Below are 19,373 nucleotides of genomic sequence, written 5' to 3' on the forward strand. Positions count from 1 at the left end.
GTTTCAGGTCTGGTCTGTAGTGGAAAGCGTTGCTCTACAGTTACACACATTCACACAAATAAATAAAGACTCATTTTAACCATACAAAGTTAAAGCCATGTCTCCATGGTTATACTTTTCCATGGCAACACCTGCTGAACAGCGTTTCCACGGCAACAATCAGTGACACCAGCTCCAGAGCTCTGCTGCAGGTCTGCACTGATTTTATTTTATTTTTCTTCCCCAATAGTGTCTTTGTAGCTGTTGCATTTTCCAAGACGGGTGCTGTAGTGAACAGGGGCGGGCTTAGAAACGCATGTATGGGGGGGCCAGATTCATGGGGGGGGGGGGGGTCATTTGGTAAAAGGTAAAAATAGTGTAAAGACCCACAAATAGACACCCAGAGAAACCAGACCAGGCGTCTTGGTAGGGCTGGGCGATGTGACGATGAATAGCGTCAAACGATGCATAAAAATGTATATTCTTTATAATCTTTTCAGAATTGTTCCTGTCGTGACGTCGAAAAATTATGAAAAACAGACGGCAATTTATGTTCCTTGCACATGGGATCTTCAAGAGGACACAACATGCGGAAACCCAACCAAAACAGAAAGAGCTCGTAAGAACGTCCAGGACCAGAAACCCAAGGTTGTGCCAAACATCGGTTGACAGACGTGGCTTTTTTTCTTCTTCACCTAAAATGGATAACAGACTACACTACACAGAGATAATTAACACAATGTTAAGATACAAGTGAAGCCTAGAAGCGGAGGTTGCTGCCTCTGGAAGTGAGATTCAGGGCAAATTAATCCTTCTTAAGATAGTCGATAACTAGGAGGCTTCGTGCCACATATTATATTTTAGCCTGAAGTCTGTCCATTAGTTGTGAAATGGACCGCTGGAGTTCAGCCTGAAAAGGTGCTGAAAATACCAAAGAAGTAAAAGAGACCACAAGACAAAAAAAAAGCATCCACAAACAGTTGTAACAGTATCAGGAAATTTTAATTAATTATATGTATATAATTCTGTTTCTTTGTTAATCATTTTAATTCATAATACCCATAGAATATACAGACTATAACCCTCAATAACTCATATCTCTTCCGACAATCTACGTATATCTTCTTTTAAAATAATTCCTTACAAGATCTTGGAAGGGAAATCAAAGAAAGAAAAAAAAAAAAAAAGAAAAAAAAAAAGGTTTCAGAAAGATTGAACACTGCCAACAATAATCACGCCCATCAGAGAAATAAGGAAGAAAAAAAAATACAAATAAAAACATTCTAATTATTAATAAAAAGATAGAACTTTAACTCCCTTTAATGTAAAAAAAGAAGAAAAAAAAAAGAAAGAAAATACAACAACTCACCAATATAACAACAACAATAGCAATAATAAGAACAGCCATTTAAAAACAACAACATCTGGAAACAGGCCTCATGACGGTCAGGCCTTCAGACTCGATACTGTGTGAATGTATGTGGTGTGTTTAAGTGCAACTTCTCACAAACACACGGATACACTCCTCAGAAAGAGAGAGGAAGTGTCGGTGTGTGTAAGTGTGTGTGTAAGTGTGTGTGTGTGTGTGTGTGTGTGTGTGTGTGTGTGTGTGTGTGTGTGTGTGTGTGTGTGTGTGTGTGTGTGTGTGTGTGTGTGTGTGTGTGTGTGTGTGTCAGGAGGATTGCAAAATGTGGTCCTCTTGGTTCGTCGGCAGGTCGGTTGGAGAGAGGGAAAAAAGAAGAAGCAAGCTGTGCCTGGTTGACTGGTGACCAAATATACATATGAAACAAAATATCTGTGTGACGTCTGCTTTTGTGTCAGTCAAAAATAATTATTTTTTTAAATCTCACAGATGTAGAAGCACAGCTAACTGCAGGGAGAGGGCCCAAAACACACACGACAAAAAAAAGAAAAAAAAAAAGAGTCTTGGCTTTATGTTACTGATGAGCAGATACACAAACACTTGTACATAAATTACTGCAGACGATCCATGAGAACACACACACACACACACACACACACACACACACACACACACAAAACTTAAAGCTGAAAACGGAGGATACAAGACAAGAACAACCTCGGAGGGGAGCGAGCGTGGCTGGAAAGACAAAGTGCAGACGTGCTGATTGAGTTATGCGAGCTTCCTGCATGTGTGACCATCCACGATCTATGATCCAGGCGAGTCAGGCGCAATGATTTTCTGGCAGAGGGGAGGAGGAAAGTGGGAGCAAAGTCAGTGATATGGATTAGAAGGTCTTCACCAATCCCCACTGTGGAGAAGCAGACAGAAAGGGGGGAGGAGGAGGAGAAGAAAGGGGGAGGGGGGGCAGCCCTTTGAGTAAAGCGTGGCGAGAGAGTCGGGAAGTTGAACAAAAAGTATGCGTATCACCACATGCACCAAAAAGCCTCACAGCGATCCCAGAGTGCTGGCTATGGCTTCTGAGTGAACAGGCCGTGACGCGGCTCGAGCCCGGAGAGACAAACGAATGGTTTTTGCTGCGAGAGGGCGAGGCCGGTGAGCGCTCCAGAGCTGGAGTCTATCAGCATCACAGGCCTCCCCTGAGAGAGAGACAGACAGAGAGACAGAGAGAGAGAGAGAGGATCCAGTGCATGTGTTGGTCCTTTTTAAGGGGGCTTCTCTACTGGTCCCAGTGCAACAGGCAGAAGTTAGTGCAGACTGAGCTGGTGACGGAGCTGGACCCGCGGGCGGCGCTCCACCGAGCAGCCGTGAGCACATCCAGAACAAAAGAGAGGAGGGAGCAGCCACTGACGGGGAAACAAGACATAATACACATGCACACACACACACACACTCAAAGAAACACGTAGCATTAAAAATCACCCACATCGAAGTATAAACATCCAGTATGTTAACAAGGTAGCAAAGCACACAGGCGGAGGGGGGGAGAGAGGGAGCGCAAGAAGAGAAGAGAGGGTTCATACACACACACACACACACACACACACACACACACACACACACACACACACTGCACGACCATGAAGCGGTGACGGACGCTTGGCTGTGTGCCGAGCAGGAACAACTGTACAGCACTGACATTCCTGGGTTTGACTATTAGGTTGTTGGTTTTTAAATTAACGCTCACATCAAACGTCAAAGCTGGAACTGGGAGACAACTTTTCTGAATTCTCTGATACACAACAGTCTTAAAAAGATGCAAGTTGTTTAAATGTGAGTCTTTCCATCTCCACTGTCCCATGTGACCCATTTCTTTCTTTTTCTCTCTCTCAGCGGCACAGTGTTCTTAGTAGTCGTAGAAGAGGCGCTGCTCTAGTAAATAAACACTACGCTGCAGCGACAGACTCTGGTAATTCAGGCCGTTTACATTCAAACACTTGCGTCAATGAGCCAGAAAGATCATAATCTGAAAATGCTCGTTGGGGAAGTGCACTTCTCTAAACCGCATTTAAGTATGGCCACTTTGAATACATGAATTTTGATTAGAGTCGGGCCTTCGCTGTCAAGTTAGGGCCCCAGCCTGTGTACACGTTAAGACTCCGTACAGTCATCTTGAACCAAACGGTAGCTCGGTAGGAACGCAGTACAAAAAACCAGCACGGTGGGATGGAAACGCCGATGTCAACCGGGCCCCATTTTCCAGAATAAATGTATAATGTGTTCGTGGCTCTGCAAATAAAAAAGGATTATGGGAAGTTTAGGATCAAGAGGAGCTGAGAAACAAGGGCTTCAGTGATGCGATGAGTAGTAATTTAGTACTGGAATAGAATACTGACACTGAGCGGTTTGATGTTGGTGGTGTTCTATGGACGTTGTGGGGCAACATGTGGACGGTAGAGTAATGTAAACCAGTGTCTCACATCTGGAAGTTCTTGTCGTTTCGGCATCCACCATAAAAACCAAAGTCAGGTAGTTCCTGACCATCAGAGGGCCGTGCATGTTCTGGAAAATGAGGCGCATGCATCGCTGTTATCTAAATGAACGTGCGATAATAGAAACTATACGTAGCGCGTTTGAATTTCTATTTTGGTCCAATCATGTAGCGCCTCCTGAAAATAACCAACTTCCTTCCACCAAAGGGGGAGTTGGGTTAGTCTGCCCTTGGTACGAGTTAAAAGGTTGAGAAATGTGACTAAAGGTACGATTAAAAAAAAAAACACAGATATTCCTTTAGTTGCTCCCCAGCCAAGGTTCCTGCATCTTTACGCCACTTTGGTTGATTTCCGGAATGCATGCATTCATATGATCATACACAGTTTGTTTTTAGAAGAAAAAAAAAAAAAAAAGAAAAAAAGAAAAAAAAAAGAAGAAGAATAAATCTATAAACCTGCCAACATGCCAGTAAAAACACTGAATATTTTGTCTCAAAAATCAAGTGTTCAAAAAAAAAAAAAAAACGACTTGCAAATATAAACCCAAAAACACAGACACGACTCCGATCTGAAAACACTCAACACAACGGTGTACAAACAAAAACTGCGACGAGCACACTTTAAAGAGAAAGAAAACAAAGCTTTTATATATTTGTATATACATACACCCGATTAGCATCCCCGTTTCTTTTAGCCCTCGGTTTTTTCCAGGTTGTAATTTACATGGAGCAAGACAAGAGAGTTATGGTGTCAGTTAATACAGAAGTTTATATGAGAGGCAGCGACAGAGAGAGAGCTCAGACTGATCGACGGGTGCAGGACAGGAGGGGAACACAGCGTTACCGTAGATGGGACGGGATGAGGCGGGACGCTTAACAGGAAAACAAAATGTGAGGTGAGAGGAGGGAGAGTCCAACATGGACAAAACTGAAACAGTATGAGTACGACAGACCCAACCACCCCACCCAACCACAGAAATCAAAGTTAAACTTAGCTCTCTTGCAGTAGAAATGGAAAGATAAGCAGTTAAATGTTCATTTCTTGTTTTTCTCTTTTTGTTGGTTTCTTGAAGATGCAGGTTTTTTTCTTTTTGTTTTAGCATGTCGTTTGGAGTCTTCTTGTTCAAAGCCTCTGTGTGGCTTTGTCACTCTTTAGGGCTAAAAAAAAGAAGAAAAAAAAAAAGATAAAGACAAAGAAATGCACTTAGGCTCACTTTGAATGAATACATATTATACCTCTGACACTAACGAATGACAAAAAAAATTTAAAAAAAAAAATTATGTAGCTGCTCCTGGACATGCTTCACATTCACAGAGTCCACTTTAAGACCAATTCTTGATATAAAACCATAAGTGTTGAATATTTTTGCATGACGACAGCAGTGGGACATAAGACGGTCGTTGAGGATTTGTCTCGGAAGCTCCGTGTTTCTCTTGACTCTAGGAGCCACGTATGTACATTTACTATCGTCTTTTAAGACTTTTGGGTGTGTTTGAATGAATGCATTAATGCTCCACTGACATCTAGTGGTCTCAAAATCACAACAAAGTCTATTCAGAGCGCTAACAGTTTGAAAAGAAAACATGGTGAGCAGCCTCGTTCACGTACCTGTGTGTCTCAGGAGCCCTGGTAGGTTTCCTGGAAACGAGCGGTTTCCTCGTAGATCAGCTCCTTCAGCTTCTCTTTGGGAAGGTCGTCCAGTTCCATGGAGAAAGTGAAGGGCTCCTCTGCTACCGGCTACACACACACACACACACACACACACACACACACACACACACACACACACACACACACACACACACACACACACACACACACACACACACACACACACACACACACACACAAAAACACAAAAACACACCTTCCACTAAAGCTGCAGAGCCATTTCATTCAAATGTAGCTTTAAAAATAAAGTCTGGGTGGTAAAATTGAGAAGAGCATTGTTGCAACATGCTGCTCACACTAATTCAACATATGAGGGACAGATTAAATGTATATAAAAGTTAAGCTTTAAGACTAATGCTGCCATGTGGGGGAAGCTGGAGAGACTTTATGCAGCCTGAACAGTGAAGTAAGAGGTTTGAAATCTGAATAAAAAAAATAATTGGACAAACTGGGGTACGCTGACGTAAACCGAGATGCGATGTTCGTTCTTTGACCTCCCTCCAGCTGAACCCTGGAGCAAACTTAAGACTAATTGCATTCTGCACAGAGCTAAGAGGCTTCCCAGCACAACGCAGGAAAAAGGCTCACAATCAAATCTCGGCTCACGACTGAAAACAATGACGAACATGTTGGAGGGAAAAAAAAAAAAAAAAGAGGCCCAAAAGGCCTCCAACATCTGTGCAAATCTCAAAACTTAAGATGACTGACGGCCAGGGCTGCACAATTAATCTAATATTAGTTGGCTTCCCATAATTAAAAAGGAACAGTGTGTATGTAAGTATGCATTTCCTCTGTAGAGGACAGTGCAATGTATAATATAATATAGACAGAATGAAAAGGCATCGTTCTCATAGCGTTGAAGAAAAGCCTTTAGAAATGTTTTTAACTGGGGTTTTATGCAACTTGCAGCTTTTCCCTTCTTACAACTCGTCATCTTTCTTCAAAGCAACACGTGAGTTGTTTTCACCGACTGCCTTTCGATGCAGCAGAAGCGTAACGGCTGATAACTCGGCATGAAAGTTGGGCTCCGTCGCTGCGTACCTCATCTGAGGGGTCGTAGTACTGCTCCAGGTAAGGGTGAGCCAGGGCCTCCTCGACGCTGATGCGCTTCACGGGGTTAAACGTCAACATGCGACCCAGCAGGTCCAGAGCTGCGTCACATGCATCAAGAGCTTCAGTTAGTACGGTGGAACTACATTTAAATACATTCATAGTCATTTACTTATTTGTATCAAGCCCTTACAGCAGCTTTGTACAGTTAATCTGAGAAATCACACATGAAAAGCTTGTTATAGAAATAATATTCTTCAGGTTTACAGGTGTAGAATGTGAGTTTTCAGTGTCGGTCACAGGAGAGCATAACTCCTACAAAAGGCCCATTGATTGGTCTGCTCTCAGCATCTATAGAGGAACCAGCAGTCCTTCAACCCGTGACTACACAGCTGACTGCGGGCCACGCAGAGCTGCTTCTGCCTCCACCTACTTGATCAGTTTACAGGTCGTTACTGTAAAATTACACGCGCCGTATTTTCTCCCCTTACACTCGAGGGTTACAGATGAACAACGCGGTGCGCCGCCGTTACCTTTTGAGTCCGCGGTAGTGTAGAGCTTCTCCCAGGGGATCCTGGGTTTATGAGGCAGGGACTGCAGGTAGTTCCTCGCCTTCATGTTGATGATGCAGTTCAGGTCGTCCTGAGATGGAGAGCCGAGGACGCCTGCACACAGAGGACAGCGAGAGGGACATTTTTTAATACAATATGGATGGTGCACGCCCCTTTTTCAGCTCAGCCACGTCTCACTCCAGTTACTTGAAACTGTCAGTTTTTAAAAAGTTGAGTTACTTATAATATATGTACATGCTTTAAACTACAACCAATTCAAACGGCACAACTGGGCGAACAAAGACATGAGTGAAGACTCACCCAGTATGTGGTTGAGCTGGTCCAGGTAGTGTTTCCCGGGGAAGATGGGCCTGTTGGACAACATCTCAGCCAGGATGCAGCCCACTGACCAGATGTCAATGGACTTGGAGTAGCCCTGAGAGAGAGAGAGAGAGAGAGAGAGAGAGAGAGAGAGAGAGAGAGAGAGAGAGAGAGAGAGAGAGAGAGAGAGAGAGACATTATACAAACAGTCAAATTGAAAAGCTTGTCATTCCAACACAGAATCCAATTCTGTTCCTCACACACACACACACACCTTTGAGTTGAGCATGATTTCTGGAGCCCTGTACCAACGCGTAGCCACGTACTCGGTCAAGAAACCCGTGTGGTCGTGCTCGGGGTCGGCTATCCGTGCCAGGCCGAAGTCACAGATCTGAGGATGACATGAAGGGTCACAGGTCAGAAACTTAAGAGTAGATCAAGTATTCTGAATCCATTTTAAGGATTACAATACGTATATTAAATGGGAATGGGAATTCTAGCACATCATCAGTGGTACAAAGTAACAGATGTAACATATAGCTGCTGTGATAAGGGTTCATTTTTGTGTTTTTCTTGGAGTGGAATGTGTCAGAAAGCAGCTGCAACATGTGCTGCCTTTGTTCTTCACTCCTCCCACATGATCAACTAATCCAGGGATTGATGGTTGGCTGCTGAGAGCTCACAAGTGTTCACAGAAGCTGTTCAACTCGGCACAGAGAACCCTCACGGCTCATATCAATGCCTTTATTAGAGCTGGTTTCAGGTTTGGAAAAAGACAAACCAGACACTCCGGAAACAAAAAGCAAGACTTCAATTAATCTCCGACGGAACAAACTGACCTGACAAGCTGATAAAAGGAGACACACACACACACACACACACACACACACACACACACACACACACACACACACACACACACACACACACACACACACACACACACACACACACACACACACGACGCTACAAACAAAAACAATTTGCTTCCATAACTTCCAAAATACACATTTAGGTGTATAGTTTACTATTATGTCTATTTGCATCTGTTGATTTCTCCTAAATTCACCAAAAGTCAGCATTACATAATGTCTCATTTGCATATTTAAGCGTAACATTTCAGAAAACCTATAAAAACTAATTGTCTTAATGTCAGTAATCAACTGGGGAAGTTTCATGGTGAGATATGTTATTTTTATTTACCCTGTATCACATTTTACTGAACAAACCTTGAGAAAGGTAGTTTTCTTTAAATGAGGTTTTTCTGAGAGACAGAAGTCTTTAGTTCAGCAGCTCTTACATACACCAAAGCTTCATATATTATTCATAGCCTGATGTACACAACATTAGATAAGAAGACATTTCCAAAAGCCCCTCTGTAAAAACCTTTGACTCCAATATGTCGACAAAATGAAACAAGAATTTTGAACCTGGCTGATTTATGCAAATAACCTGTTTACGACGTCACAATTCCACTGTGAGTAGTTCAATATAAAGTATCTAAAAATAACAAATTGGATTCGGTGTTTACATTTTCAATGAGCAGTGAGGGGCCGTGACACGCAAGGAAGGGCTAAGGTCAATCCATCGGCCTCATCCAACATTCCTCACATTCTTTTTCAATCTTGTGGAGCGCTGCAACTTACACTTTGTACCAATAGTTAAAAAAAAACATAAAAAAGTTATTGTGTAAAACAGTTCTAGCTGGTGTGAGATTACAAAAATATCCTCTTTTTTAACCAACTTCCAAAACTGAAGTGTACCAAGTACACAGGGAATGTTTCCCACCTATACTAAAATTACAAGATAAGTGCAGGATTTCCACTATTATACAGTTATGTATGCTGTGCAAAGCATACATAAGTAGTTTTCATTTAGGTTCATGTGGAACATCCACCATAACCCAAAATAACAAATCAAAACACCAAAATGTGTCCTTTTTTTTTTGCCGCAGGGCAAAATGGATAGAGTAGCCTATTGTTACCAGAAACGTTGTGTGTGTGTGTGTGTGTGTGTGTGTGTGTGTGTGTGTGTGTGTGTGTGTGTGTGTGTGCACCTTGAGGTCGCAGGTGGTGTTGATGAGCAGGTTGGAGGGCTTGAGGTCACGATGCAACACGTTGGCTGAGTGGATGTACTTGAGGCCTCGCAGGATCTGGTAGAGGAAATAGCAGACGTGGTCGTTGCTCAGCTTCTGGGTCTTCAGCAGCTTGTACAGGTCCGTCTCCATCAGGGTCTGAACGATGTAGCTGGACGGACGCACGGTCAAGGAGGACAACAAAGACGGCCGACGGTCTCCACCGGCACCAGGAGACACAGAAGGACCGCTCTGAGAGCAACTTCAGACGCGTCTTTAAGCAGTCGGCAACATACGATTATGAATCAAATTAAAAATGAAGAGTTCGTGAAGCATAAATTTACCTTTTCAAACCTATATTTGGTCCAGACTTCAGCATCCGGGCACAATGACATCTTGTGTTTTCTAGACTTATATCTCGTACAGAGACTTTACTCAGGTCGGCTGAGTAGGCGTATTCATTTGGTTCGTCAAATCACACACTGACCAGCAGCCTCAGCTGTACGCTGAGATCCAAATGGAGACTAACACACTAAACTACCACGGTAAACGGCACACCTGCTAAACATTAGCATGTCGCTAAAATGCTAAGACAACCTCACAGAGCCGCTTCCATGGCTGTAGACCTGAATAATGTGAGTAAATGACAACGGCACACATGTTGAAGCCAAACTAGTGAACATACTCAAACGATGCGCTTTAGAAGACGTTAGACAAACAGCTCGACTGGGTAAAAGCTGAGATGTTTGGAGCATTTCAACATGTATGCCTACACCTCACAGTACTTCTTATTCTTTTAAGTGTAGAATATGTTTTCATTATGTTCACCTGAAATATTTGCATTAACAATGCCATTTAAAAAAATCTCATTGTACAAACTGTAATTTAAAATAATTATCAGTTATCACCTAAAAACTATTTTATAATCATTTATATTTCATATTTAGCCGAAAACGTAGCTTGTCCAGCCATGGGAAACATAATTGCCTGAAAGTTTTCCTCGTTATTAACGGTCACACTGAACTCTACACTAAGACTGAAGCAGGATTAATAACTCCATGTTTATTTGTTTTTGCCACCGCAGAATCCTCAAATCTCATTCTCCCGCACACTTAAAATTAAAAACAACAAAGCTGTTGCAATAAAAGTTACTCTACAAAAGTCACTGTACACCGTTCTGTAACCGGTTTAATGCATTCTGACCAGATGTTTAAATGAATACCTTTTGGAGTGCTACACTTATGGTAAGAGCAGCACGAAAAAAAGGAAATAATGCTTTTAACTGCTTAAATCTAAGAATGGAACAAGTTTTTTTTAAATCAGTTTAATCCTATATAAGAGTTTGATTGAATCTATGTGTCACGAATGCAGGAGGACCCTTTGCTGTAAAGCTTTAAAAGGATACACATCCCTCATGTTGTCAAGGTGCCGTGCCCTGAGAATGTCGTTGATGCCGATGATATTCTCATGGTGGAAACGCAGCAGGATCTTGATTTCCCTCAGTGTGCGCTGGCAATACGTCTGGTGCTCAAAGGGGCTGATTTTCTTGATGGCTACGCGCTGGCTTGAAACGTTGTCCATAGCAGAGCTGGGTAGGGTGGATGCGGAAAAGAAGCACAGAACAGGTCTCATGTTACACTTTGTTCCAAGCCCCCCTCCACCCCACACACACACACACACACACACACACACACACACTATCAGAAACGGGGCTAATACTTAGGGCTGAAAGGGTGCAGCAGACTGCCAAGATGCACATGTGATACGTCTTTTAGCTGTGGTGTGTGTGTGTGTGTGTGAGAGGTTCTGTAGGTGTGTAGGTGCGGTGTAGGTGTAGAGAGAGTGCATGGAGGCTGAGAGCAGCTGTGAATAAGTGTGTTTCTGGGACCCTTGAATTCACTGTCCTTTTATGAGAAAAAACAAATCCAAGCTAGTCTCTTAGCCTCAACAGGAACACCAGTTACATCACACTGGTAAAAGGCGTGTTTTTCCTATTGCACAACACACTGCAGAAACTGGACAAGTTCACACGCCTGTGCACCTTTGTGATAAAATGCTGTGACATGAACAAACAGCACTGAATGTAAACATCTGTGCATGTCACATCCAGGACAAAACATCTGTACTTCTAGAAAAGGACAAAGTGTTGATCCTCAGATTAAACTGTTTTTGTTTTTCCTTTCACTGTACCAATCAGTGGGTGTTGACAATGTGCTGACACATTGACAGTGATGGTGTACACGGCGTGTCTTGTCGAGATGGATGTGTGGGCCCCAGTTATCGTGCTATAACATCCACCTTCACATCGGAGCCTGTTGACGGTTCAGCCTCCATTGCGATGACTTGGCATTGATGTCAAGTGCAACAAGGGGTTGCTTAACTATGACCACACAAGGCTGTGGATCACATACAGCGATAACACGAGGAAAGGCCTCGCAACAACTGACAAATCCCACTTCGCATATCCTCTGCACCAGCTTTGCTGCAGGCTTAATGTTGAGCAGTAACAATGCAAACGGAGATAAATGTGGTTTAGAGACTAGCGCTGGGCGTGATAAACGGCTGTAGCGATAACTAACTCAAATTTGCGAGTCGAATGCAAAAAGGATCTCTCATCGGATATAGCGACCTCCGTCCTACGCAATCACTCCCAATCTTGTTTCCTGTAAAGCTCATAGCCACGCCTGTAGCTAGTGAGCTAACATGCTAACCACAACATGAGCTGCTCTCAGGCTCAACAACGTCTGAATGTTGGGCAGCAGTTTCAAAACACGTACATCGACGCTCACATCTACAGGACAAACGCTTGTTGACTACAACAGTTGGGGGTTAGCTGGCTAACACTATTTGCTAACAAACAAGCTTACGTTAGCTAGCACTTTTTGATTTAACGTTAGACGCTACGGTGGCCCAACAGAGACGACAACTCACCAGACCATTCCGTACGCTCCCTCCCCAATGTACGACAGGTTGGTGTAGCGGGGGCCCACGTCAAACATCTGGCCCTTCACGGACTCGGCCGGGGCCTTGGGTCCCGCGGCTGCGGGCGCTCCATCCTGCGCCACCGTGACAGCCGCCCCGGCAGCGGCAGCGCTGTTGGAGCCTGCGGCTGCGACCGTTGCAGTGCTGCATGAATCCGCCATTCTTCTTCCTCTCCCGCTCTGTCAATGTGTTTCACCGAGGAACCGCCGCCGCTCAGATCGGTTTAACGTTTCTGCGGGGCTTTAAACCGAACGGATTGTTTGATTGACGGAAGCAAAGCGACTCGATCAGGGCCCTCTCTACTACCGGAGTGTAAATGGATTTCGTGCGCGAGCCCGGATTTGGTTCTCAGCACCGAGCGTAAATGCGCGTGCCAAACTACGGTTAATACAGGTGCGTTAGATATGCTCGTGAGGGTGACTTGTCTGGGCGGACTCGCGTCAGTTGGCTGGAGGTCCCGCCCGTACGGCTCCGTAGTTAAAATGAAACAAGCGCAACCTGTAAAATAAACATGCAGCAGCAGCTACGAGTGGGCGTGTCGAAATATGTTGCATGCTGCCTGTTGTGACAAGAGAAATAGACTTTTTGACCAAATAGTCATTTTTATCGATTTTTGTGTGGTTATCCACCCACTACCACTATGTTAGAGGACTTTACTGTATGCACATTATAAAAAAACATTACAATTATTATATTTGACAGTAAATTATGAAACTGTATATGCATTTTGCAGCCTTATATTTGAGATATATTCATATTAATATATAGAAAACCTCTTATTACAGTCCCAACTAGCATTGCAGCAAAATAGATTTTGATGAGATTGGTATTTGTTGTCATTTGATATGTCTAAATTAACAAATTCAATACTTTTGTAGAGCAACTTTTACAAGATTGACATTGTCAAATAATAGCTTTGAATTGTCCTCTTTCAACCTAATAAACAACCGATTATTAATCATTTTAACTAATTTACAGAGGAATGTACTAGTTTTTAAATTAGATACAAAGCACAAGCACAAAAAGGTGCAACAAAAATGTGTTTTTTGAAATCTATAATACATTTTAGATATATAATATAGAGCATCGGTTCCAATCAATGTATTTTTCCCGTTCATTTATTTCTCTGTTAGAGACATAAATACTCTAATAATCTTATCACCATGGAAACGAGTGCCGACTGCCGTAACCGCACCCCCTTTTGCAGACGTCACAGCGTCGGGCGGTGCACTTCCTGGTTACTCTGCCTCGCATGCCTGTTGTGGTTGATCATTTAGGGACTATTGATTTATTGTTTCCCAGGGAATGGTCCATTTGGTACGACAACGAGACTGGATCGGCAGGATTCGTCTAGCGTTCACTCTCTTCGGACTTCCGTTTACCGGCTGCACCCACTTTGTTAGGTACGGACAGTAACGTTCATTAACAGGTTTAACTAGAAGCTGTACTAGACTGTTTTTGACATTATAGGACAGGTTCGGCTCTGAGATACTGTTATCGAAAGTAGACAGTGGTGTGCTTTAGTGGCTATTTCTGTCAAAGTCATTAAACAGTGTCATATATGACATATATGATCAGTCAATATTACAGTAGACACCATTAGCTAAATGTTTTTTATATCGATTTACAATATATGAGCGTTGCTTACGTGCAAAATTGTCGTCAAGCTTTATTTCCACAACTTAACAAATATAAGCTGAACCAAACCATCATTACTTTAGGCAACATGTGTATTATTACAGTATGTCATGATATGATTCCACTGCTGAATTTAAATGTTAGTTTGTGCCAGAGGATTTATGCTCTTGAGGGGGAATGTGTATTATATTAATTAGCTGAAGAGCCAGGCGGGCACGGAGTGCATGTGGAGTGGTGCTGTCCCGGGACTACGCTGCTGCAGGGAAAGGCAGATCTGGGCTTACTTACTGGATTTCTACATCTCATATTTCTTGCCTTGCAGGCCAGCCATCTGCTGCTCATCTTCTTACCCTTCCAGGACCAGTCAATCCATCAGACCCATCAGTACCAGTTGCTGTAACCTCTACACAACCAGTGTCTGCACAATGCCATCCTCAGCAGCGTCTCATCTCAAGTCCAGGTGCCCCCAGTATCCAGGGTCCAAAATCAAGCGCTTCCCCGTGCCGGATGACAAGGTGGGCTGGAGTCAGAACTGGCCGCAGTATAATCCCGTCAGCCACACCGACCCGTCGGTAGAAAAGAAGCCAGCATGGGCGGATCCTGATATTGGGTGAGAGATACATCTTAGCACTGTAGTGTATGTTGAATGAATTGTAGGTGTAGTTATTTTCTTGGCTGCTCTGCTGTGAGACATTCTGACGGTTGTACATGCTCGTAGTTTTCAAAGATCACCTGGAGTTTACTCATGCCGATGACTTTCCTTGTTTCGCAGCTCTTTCTCTCCAAAGTTTAACGCTGTGGACGGTGGTGTGGACAGGACGAGCTTTGACGGCAGCTACAAAATGGAAAAGGGAAAGCCACTGTAAGTCATCGCATACCAAGAGACAATGTCAGTTTGATTAGTTTAGCCAAAAACAGGTAACTCACATCTACATTCAGTGATTTTCAAGCCCAAAAGAAAGTCACAGTAACAAGACTTTGTATGTTGGTTAATCTGGTTGCTTATGTGTGGTGAGCAAACATTCTCCTAATGTTACTTTCACATATAGCTTTAGCCGCACAGAGCGGCCATCGAGTGTTTTAGCAGCCCTCTCACATTACAGGGAGTCATTTCATTAAATGCTAACGTCAAAGACTTTGCTTAAAGTGGCGATAGGCAAGTATTTTGCTATAAGTTATTATTATGTAGTAAATATTGATTGCACAATGTGATAGCTGTAGAATAATGACACCATCGTTGTTTAGATTGAAGTTGAAAAATTGCCTGTTTCCACTTTAACGTGTTTAACAAGCATGTCAGGATGAGTAGCCAGAGCAGGGCTATGAGAGCTGAAGTCTTTACTAAAGAGTTTTTTTTTGTTAGTAATAAATGTTTCTTCTTCCTTACTGCATTTACAAATTTGCTTTTCGCTCGTGTAGGAATCCTCATGGACGCACAGGGGTCACTGGTAGAGGTTTGCTGGGACGATGGGGACCCAATCACGCAGCAGATCCCATTGTCACCAGGTAACCTTTTCTTTACTTTACCCATCTGTAGCATCCAGATACTTGCAAGTACCACCAATGCAATTTAAGGTTCTTCTAAACGTGATGTCAGCGTAACAGAAACGTTTCCTGTCGTGTTAGAAAGACAATCAATTGACAAAGAACTAGGAACTTTGCAGTTTTCTTTTTTATAAATGCCTGATGGACAGATGTTTTGTCACTGTCTGGCAGATGGAAAGTAGATGCCAAACAAGCAAAGATATCTCACTCCGTCTCCAAGCGGCCTATCCTGCAGTTTGTGTCCATCAAGAGGAAAGACTGTGGGGAGTGGGCCATTCCTGGGGTTGGTGATTTCTGCATTTCTCTTTTATTATTAGCAGCCAAGACATGCAAAGGTTTGAGTGGTTTTGGGTTTGTAAGATGTGACTTGCTTGTTTATTTGTGTGGGTGTGATTGCTCTGTAGGGGATGGTAGATCCAGGGGAGCAGGTCTCTCTCACGCTGCAGCGGGAGTTCTCGGAAGAAGCGTTGAATTCGTTGGCAGTCCCGTCATCGGAGAAGGCAAAAATCTGTGAGCGCATCTCCAAACTCTTCAAATCTCCAGGGTTTCAGGTTCGCCATTGACACCCACTCAATAGTTTTCTGCCACATTTTACTCTCCAAGCTCCTTTATGAGGAAAACTAGAATATGTTTTTCTTTTCTTCTTCAGGTCTTTAAAGGCTATGTGGATGATCCTAGAAACACTGACAATGCTTGGATGGAGACGGTCGCTGTCAACTTCCACGACGAATCAGGTATCAATCATTTTATTTATATGTTTTTTTAATTGTCAAAAAAAATCTTTAGAAATCCAGTATTTAACTCAACAGCTCCAGCAATTTGCAAACCATTTATTTATTTTCAAACGTGTGCTTGAGATAATTTTTTTCTGTGGTGACATTGAACATGTTTTTTGTCGGGCGATGACATATCTTTGTTGTTACCGTAGGCAACAGTGTGAGCGAGCTGCCGCTGCAAGCCGGCGATGACGCAGGACAAGTCCAGTGGGTTGACGTGGACTCGTCCTTCCCGCTCTATGCAAACCATTCCCACTTCCTGGGGCTGGTTGCCAAAGAGAGGAAAGCTCACTGGTAACCAAGGAGGACGGACTGTGACATGACGAGGATGAAGGAAGCATGAAGGGAACATTGAAGGAAACATGAAGCGCCTCGTTGCTCTCTGTGTGCTGAGAGTGCTAATGCTTTGAGGATGCATGACACCTAAACTTATGGGGATCTTACCTCACTAATTTAAACAATAATCATAGTCAGCGAAAGCTAAATATGTATCTCAATAGGTTCTTATGTATGCCCACTATATAATGCACAGCAACATAGTGACTGTGGATTTGGATTATTATTATAGCAGAATGTGTGAAATGATGGAAACGAGCAGGTTGAAAGCTTGGCATGTACATTTTCATTAAAAAAGAAATTCAACTCACCGCTTGGAAGAAACGCGAGACTGTAAGATGCTGCTGAGCGGCACGCCACATTATTTCTATTGGCACTAATTATGCTGATTAATTCAATGTTAACAAGGATCACATTAACCCAGCGTGATATTGTAAGAACAAACACAATGAGCTGCCCAACACAACACGCACTACATTAATTTAAGGGTGATGTGATAAGGAGGGCGATCAAGATGAAGAAGTGCAGGCTGACTTTGATCTCTAGATGTGAATAGAGTAAGAAGATGTTGCTGCAGCTGCCCACACAGCCCAGCAGTGCACCCAAGCTAGAGGACAAACATGGTTTCAAGTGGTAACAGACGGTGGAAGCAAAGGCCGTTTCACACTCGACAGCCTGCCTTTTCCAAAATGTTCACATCAGAAGGAGTCATCGCACTGCTGGGCGTACTTTGCGATGAGGCAAGGGAGGGAGAGTTACGCATTAAATGTCTCGTATCTGTTTGGATTCATGATTAAAAAAAAACACACACACCAACACGTGGACACTTCTTTCATCAAGAGGCAGTCCACAACAGACAACCAAGGCTTTGCAATAAAATAGGTTTGTCTCTTGGTTGGTGTGATGTGAAAATTCTGTCCGCAATAAAACTAGTGAGCATGTTAACTCGACAACTAGTGAGCATGTTAACTCGACAACTAGTGAGCATGTTAACTCGACAACTAGTGAGCATGTTAACTCGACACTAAAGGGAAGGGGAGATGAATGTTGGCCGTAAGAGAACCTCTTAAAATGAAAACTGCTTCAAAATGTGTCCACATCAGTTGTAGGAGGCGCCACAGATCCTACACGTCCTTTTATTTGCTCTCATCACTGCTCAGGCCACAACATGTAACCTCATTATATGATATTCAATTGCATTTAGGTATGATACCAGCAGCTGTGCGTGGGGGAGGTTCTGCTGTTCAACCCTTTTACTAAAAGCATCATCTTAAAAATGTTCACACTTTAGCAGAAAAACACTCCGCTCTGATAGACTCCCAGTACACCCGGGCCACTTACCATCGCCACTGAAGCATTTACAGTCAGAGCACTGATGGCGTTTGATGTTGCAGGAAGGGAGAGTACTTCCCATCCAGATGTTCCCAGTTGTATCTGTAACTTGCCATTCACATAATCCTTTAACCCTTTGCCTTCAAAAGTCCGGATTGATTTTATGTCTCTATGCTTATTGCTATTGAGGCTGGTGCTTGGTACAAGAATAAATAAATAAATGGTCGGATGAGTGGTGAAATAACTGGAATTTTGATTAGTTTCATTGTAATGACCAGTGTTACACATAGGGCTTTGCTGAATGAATTGTCTGTTTATGCTTTAATGTGAAAATAAACACAAAGGTCTCTACTTACTAAACTTTCACTGAAAAGAACTGACACCAACGTGTCTGATCCTGTGTTTTTTTTTCTTCTTATTAATCCTGACTCCTGACTGATTTTAGCATTTTCCCTCATAAAATACGTGTTTTGAAAGTGGTTATTATACATGGTGTGCCGTATTTGTTGTCTCATAGTACGTGTAACATCAGCTGTCGTTATGTCTCAGCCTACATAGTCGCATTAGGAGACCTTATGCATAATGAAGTGCACTTAGATCTACTACATCAATGTCTGACGTGTCTCTGTTCTCATTGTGAAAAGGAAAAAAAATAAAAGCTATGGAAAAATACATCTCATTGTGGACAATACTTGTTCATTGCTTTATTGTGTTTGTCTTAAACTGTAAAGTTGTGTGCTTTGTGCCATGGGACTGGTTTTTTTTCACCTGCTGGATGCAAACCCAAACACTAATTCTGTATAAGGGGTGGTCACTCTTTGGTCATTTACTAAATTGAGTGTAAATTCTTTCCTGAGTGGCCTTGAACCACACAGATGTTCTCCTCACTCAAACAGCAGTAGGCTATGCTGCCTTATTACAGCAGTTATATGTTACATATGTAAGGACAACTCAGTAAGACAGGCAAGGGAGCGCAAACATTTCAATTTCATGCTGTATTTGCAGGGTGTTGTCAGGCCAGGCTCAGTGGTAAACACATCCTAACGGTAACATGGATATCATTTCCAGACACAGCCCTTTCAATGTGTAGTTCTTGGGTATACAGCTGCCTGTACGTTTACTGCAGACATAGTTTCATTACTGATTACTGATTTAGGTATAACTTTTGAACAGGGTACGAATCTTTATAAGTAGTCAATATCAAGTGTCTAACTTATTTGTCTTTTTATGTCTTTTACCAAATTGAAAAAAAAAATACATCCC

General features: G+C 42.8%; 2 protein-coding genes across 2 annotated transcripts; one reads left to right on the plus strand and one right to left on the minus strand.

Moving 5' to 3' along the window:
- Positions 1 to 1,071: 1,071 nt before the first annotated feature.
- Positions 1,072 to 12,794, minus strand: mapk3 (mitogen-activated protein kinase 3). Its single transcript, XM_068728041.1, has 9 exons — positions 12,433 to 12,794; positions 10,907 to 11,089; positions 9,484 to 9,673; positions 7,702 to 7,818; positions 7,428 to 7,542; positions 7,089 to 7,220; positions 6,547 to 6,656; positions 5,443 to 5,571; positions 1,072 to 4,991 (listed from the first exon to the last, which is right to left on the minus strand). Exons 1-8 carry the CDS (start codon positions 12,642 to 12,644, stop codon positions 5,452 to 5,454), a joined length of 1,179 nt encoding a protein of 392 aa, XP_068584142.1. The 5' UTR covers positions 12,645 to 12,794; the 3' UTR covers positions 1,072 to 4,991; positions 5,443 to 5,451.
- Position 12,795: 1 nt separating this feature from the next.
- nudt9 (nudix (nucleoside diphosphate linked moiety X)-type motif 9) lies at positions 12,796 to 18,782 on the plus strand. Its single transcript, XM_068728042.1, has 9 exons — positions 12,796 to 12,876; positions 13,786 to 13,886; positions 14,444 to 14,731; positions 14,894 to 14,983; positions 15,541 to 15,627; positions 15,838 to 15,949; positions 16,071 to 16,217; positions 16,316 to 16,400; positions 16,595 to 18,782. The coding sequence occupies exons 2-9, from the start codon at positions 13,789 to 13,791 to the stop codon at positions 16,738 to 16,740; spliced, it is 1,053 nt and encodes a 350-aa protein (XP_068584143.1). The 5' UTR covers positions 12,796 to 12,876; positions 13,786 to 13,788; the 3' UTR covers positions 16,741 to 18,782.
- Positions 18,783 to 19,373: the final 591 nt, after the last annotated feature.

This window comes from Cebidichthys violaceus, unplaced genomic scaffold, assembly GCF_023349555.1.
Source record: "Cebidichthys violaceus isolate CVI_PGR_0920_01 unplaced genomic scaffold, fCebVio1.0.p SCAF_40, whole genome shotgun sequence".
Lineage (NCBI taxonomy): Eukaryota > Metazoa > Chordata > Actinopteri > Perciformes > Stichaeidae > Cebidichthys > Cebidichthys violaceus.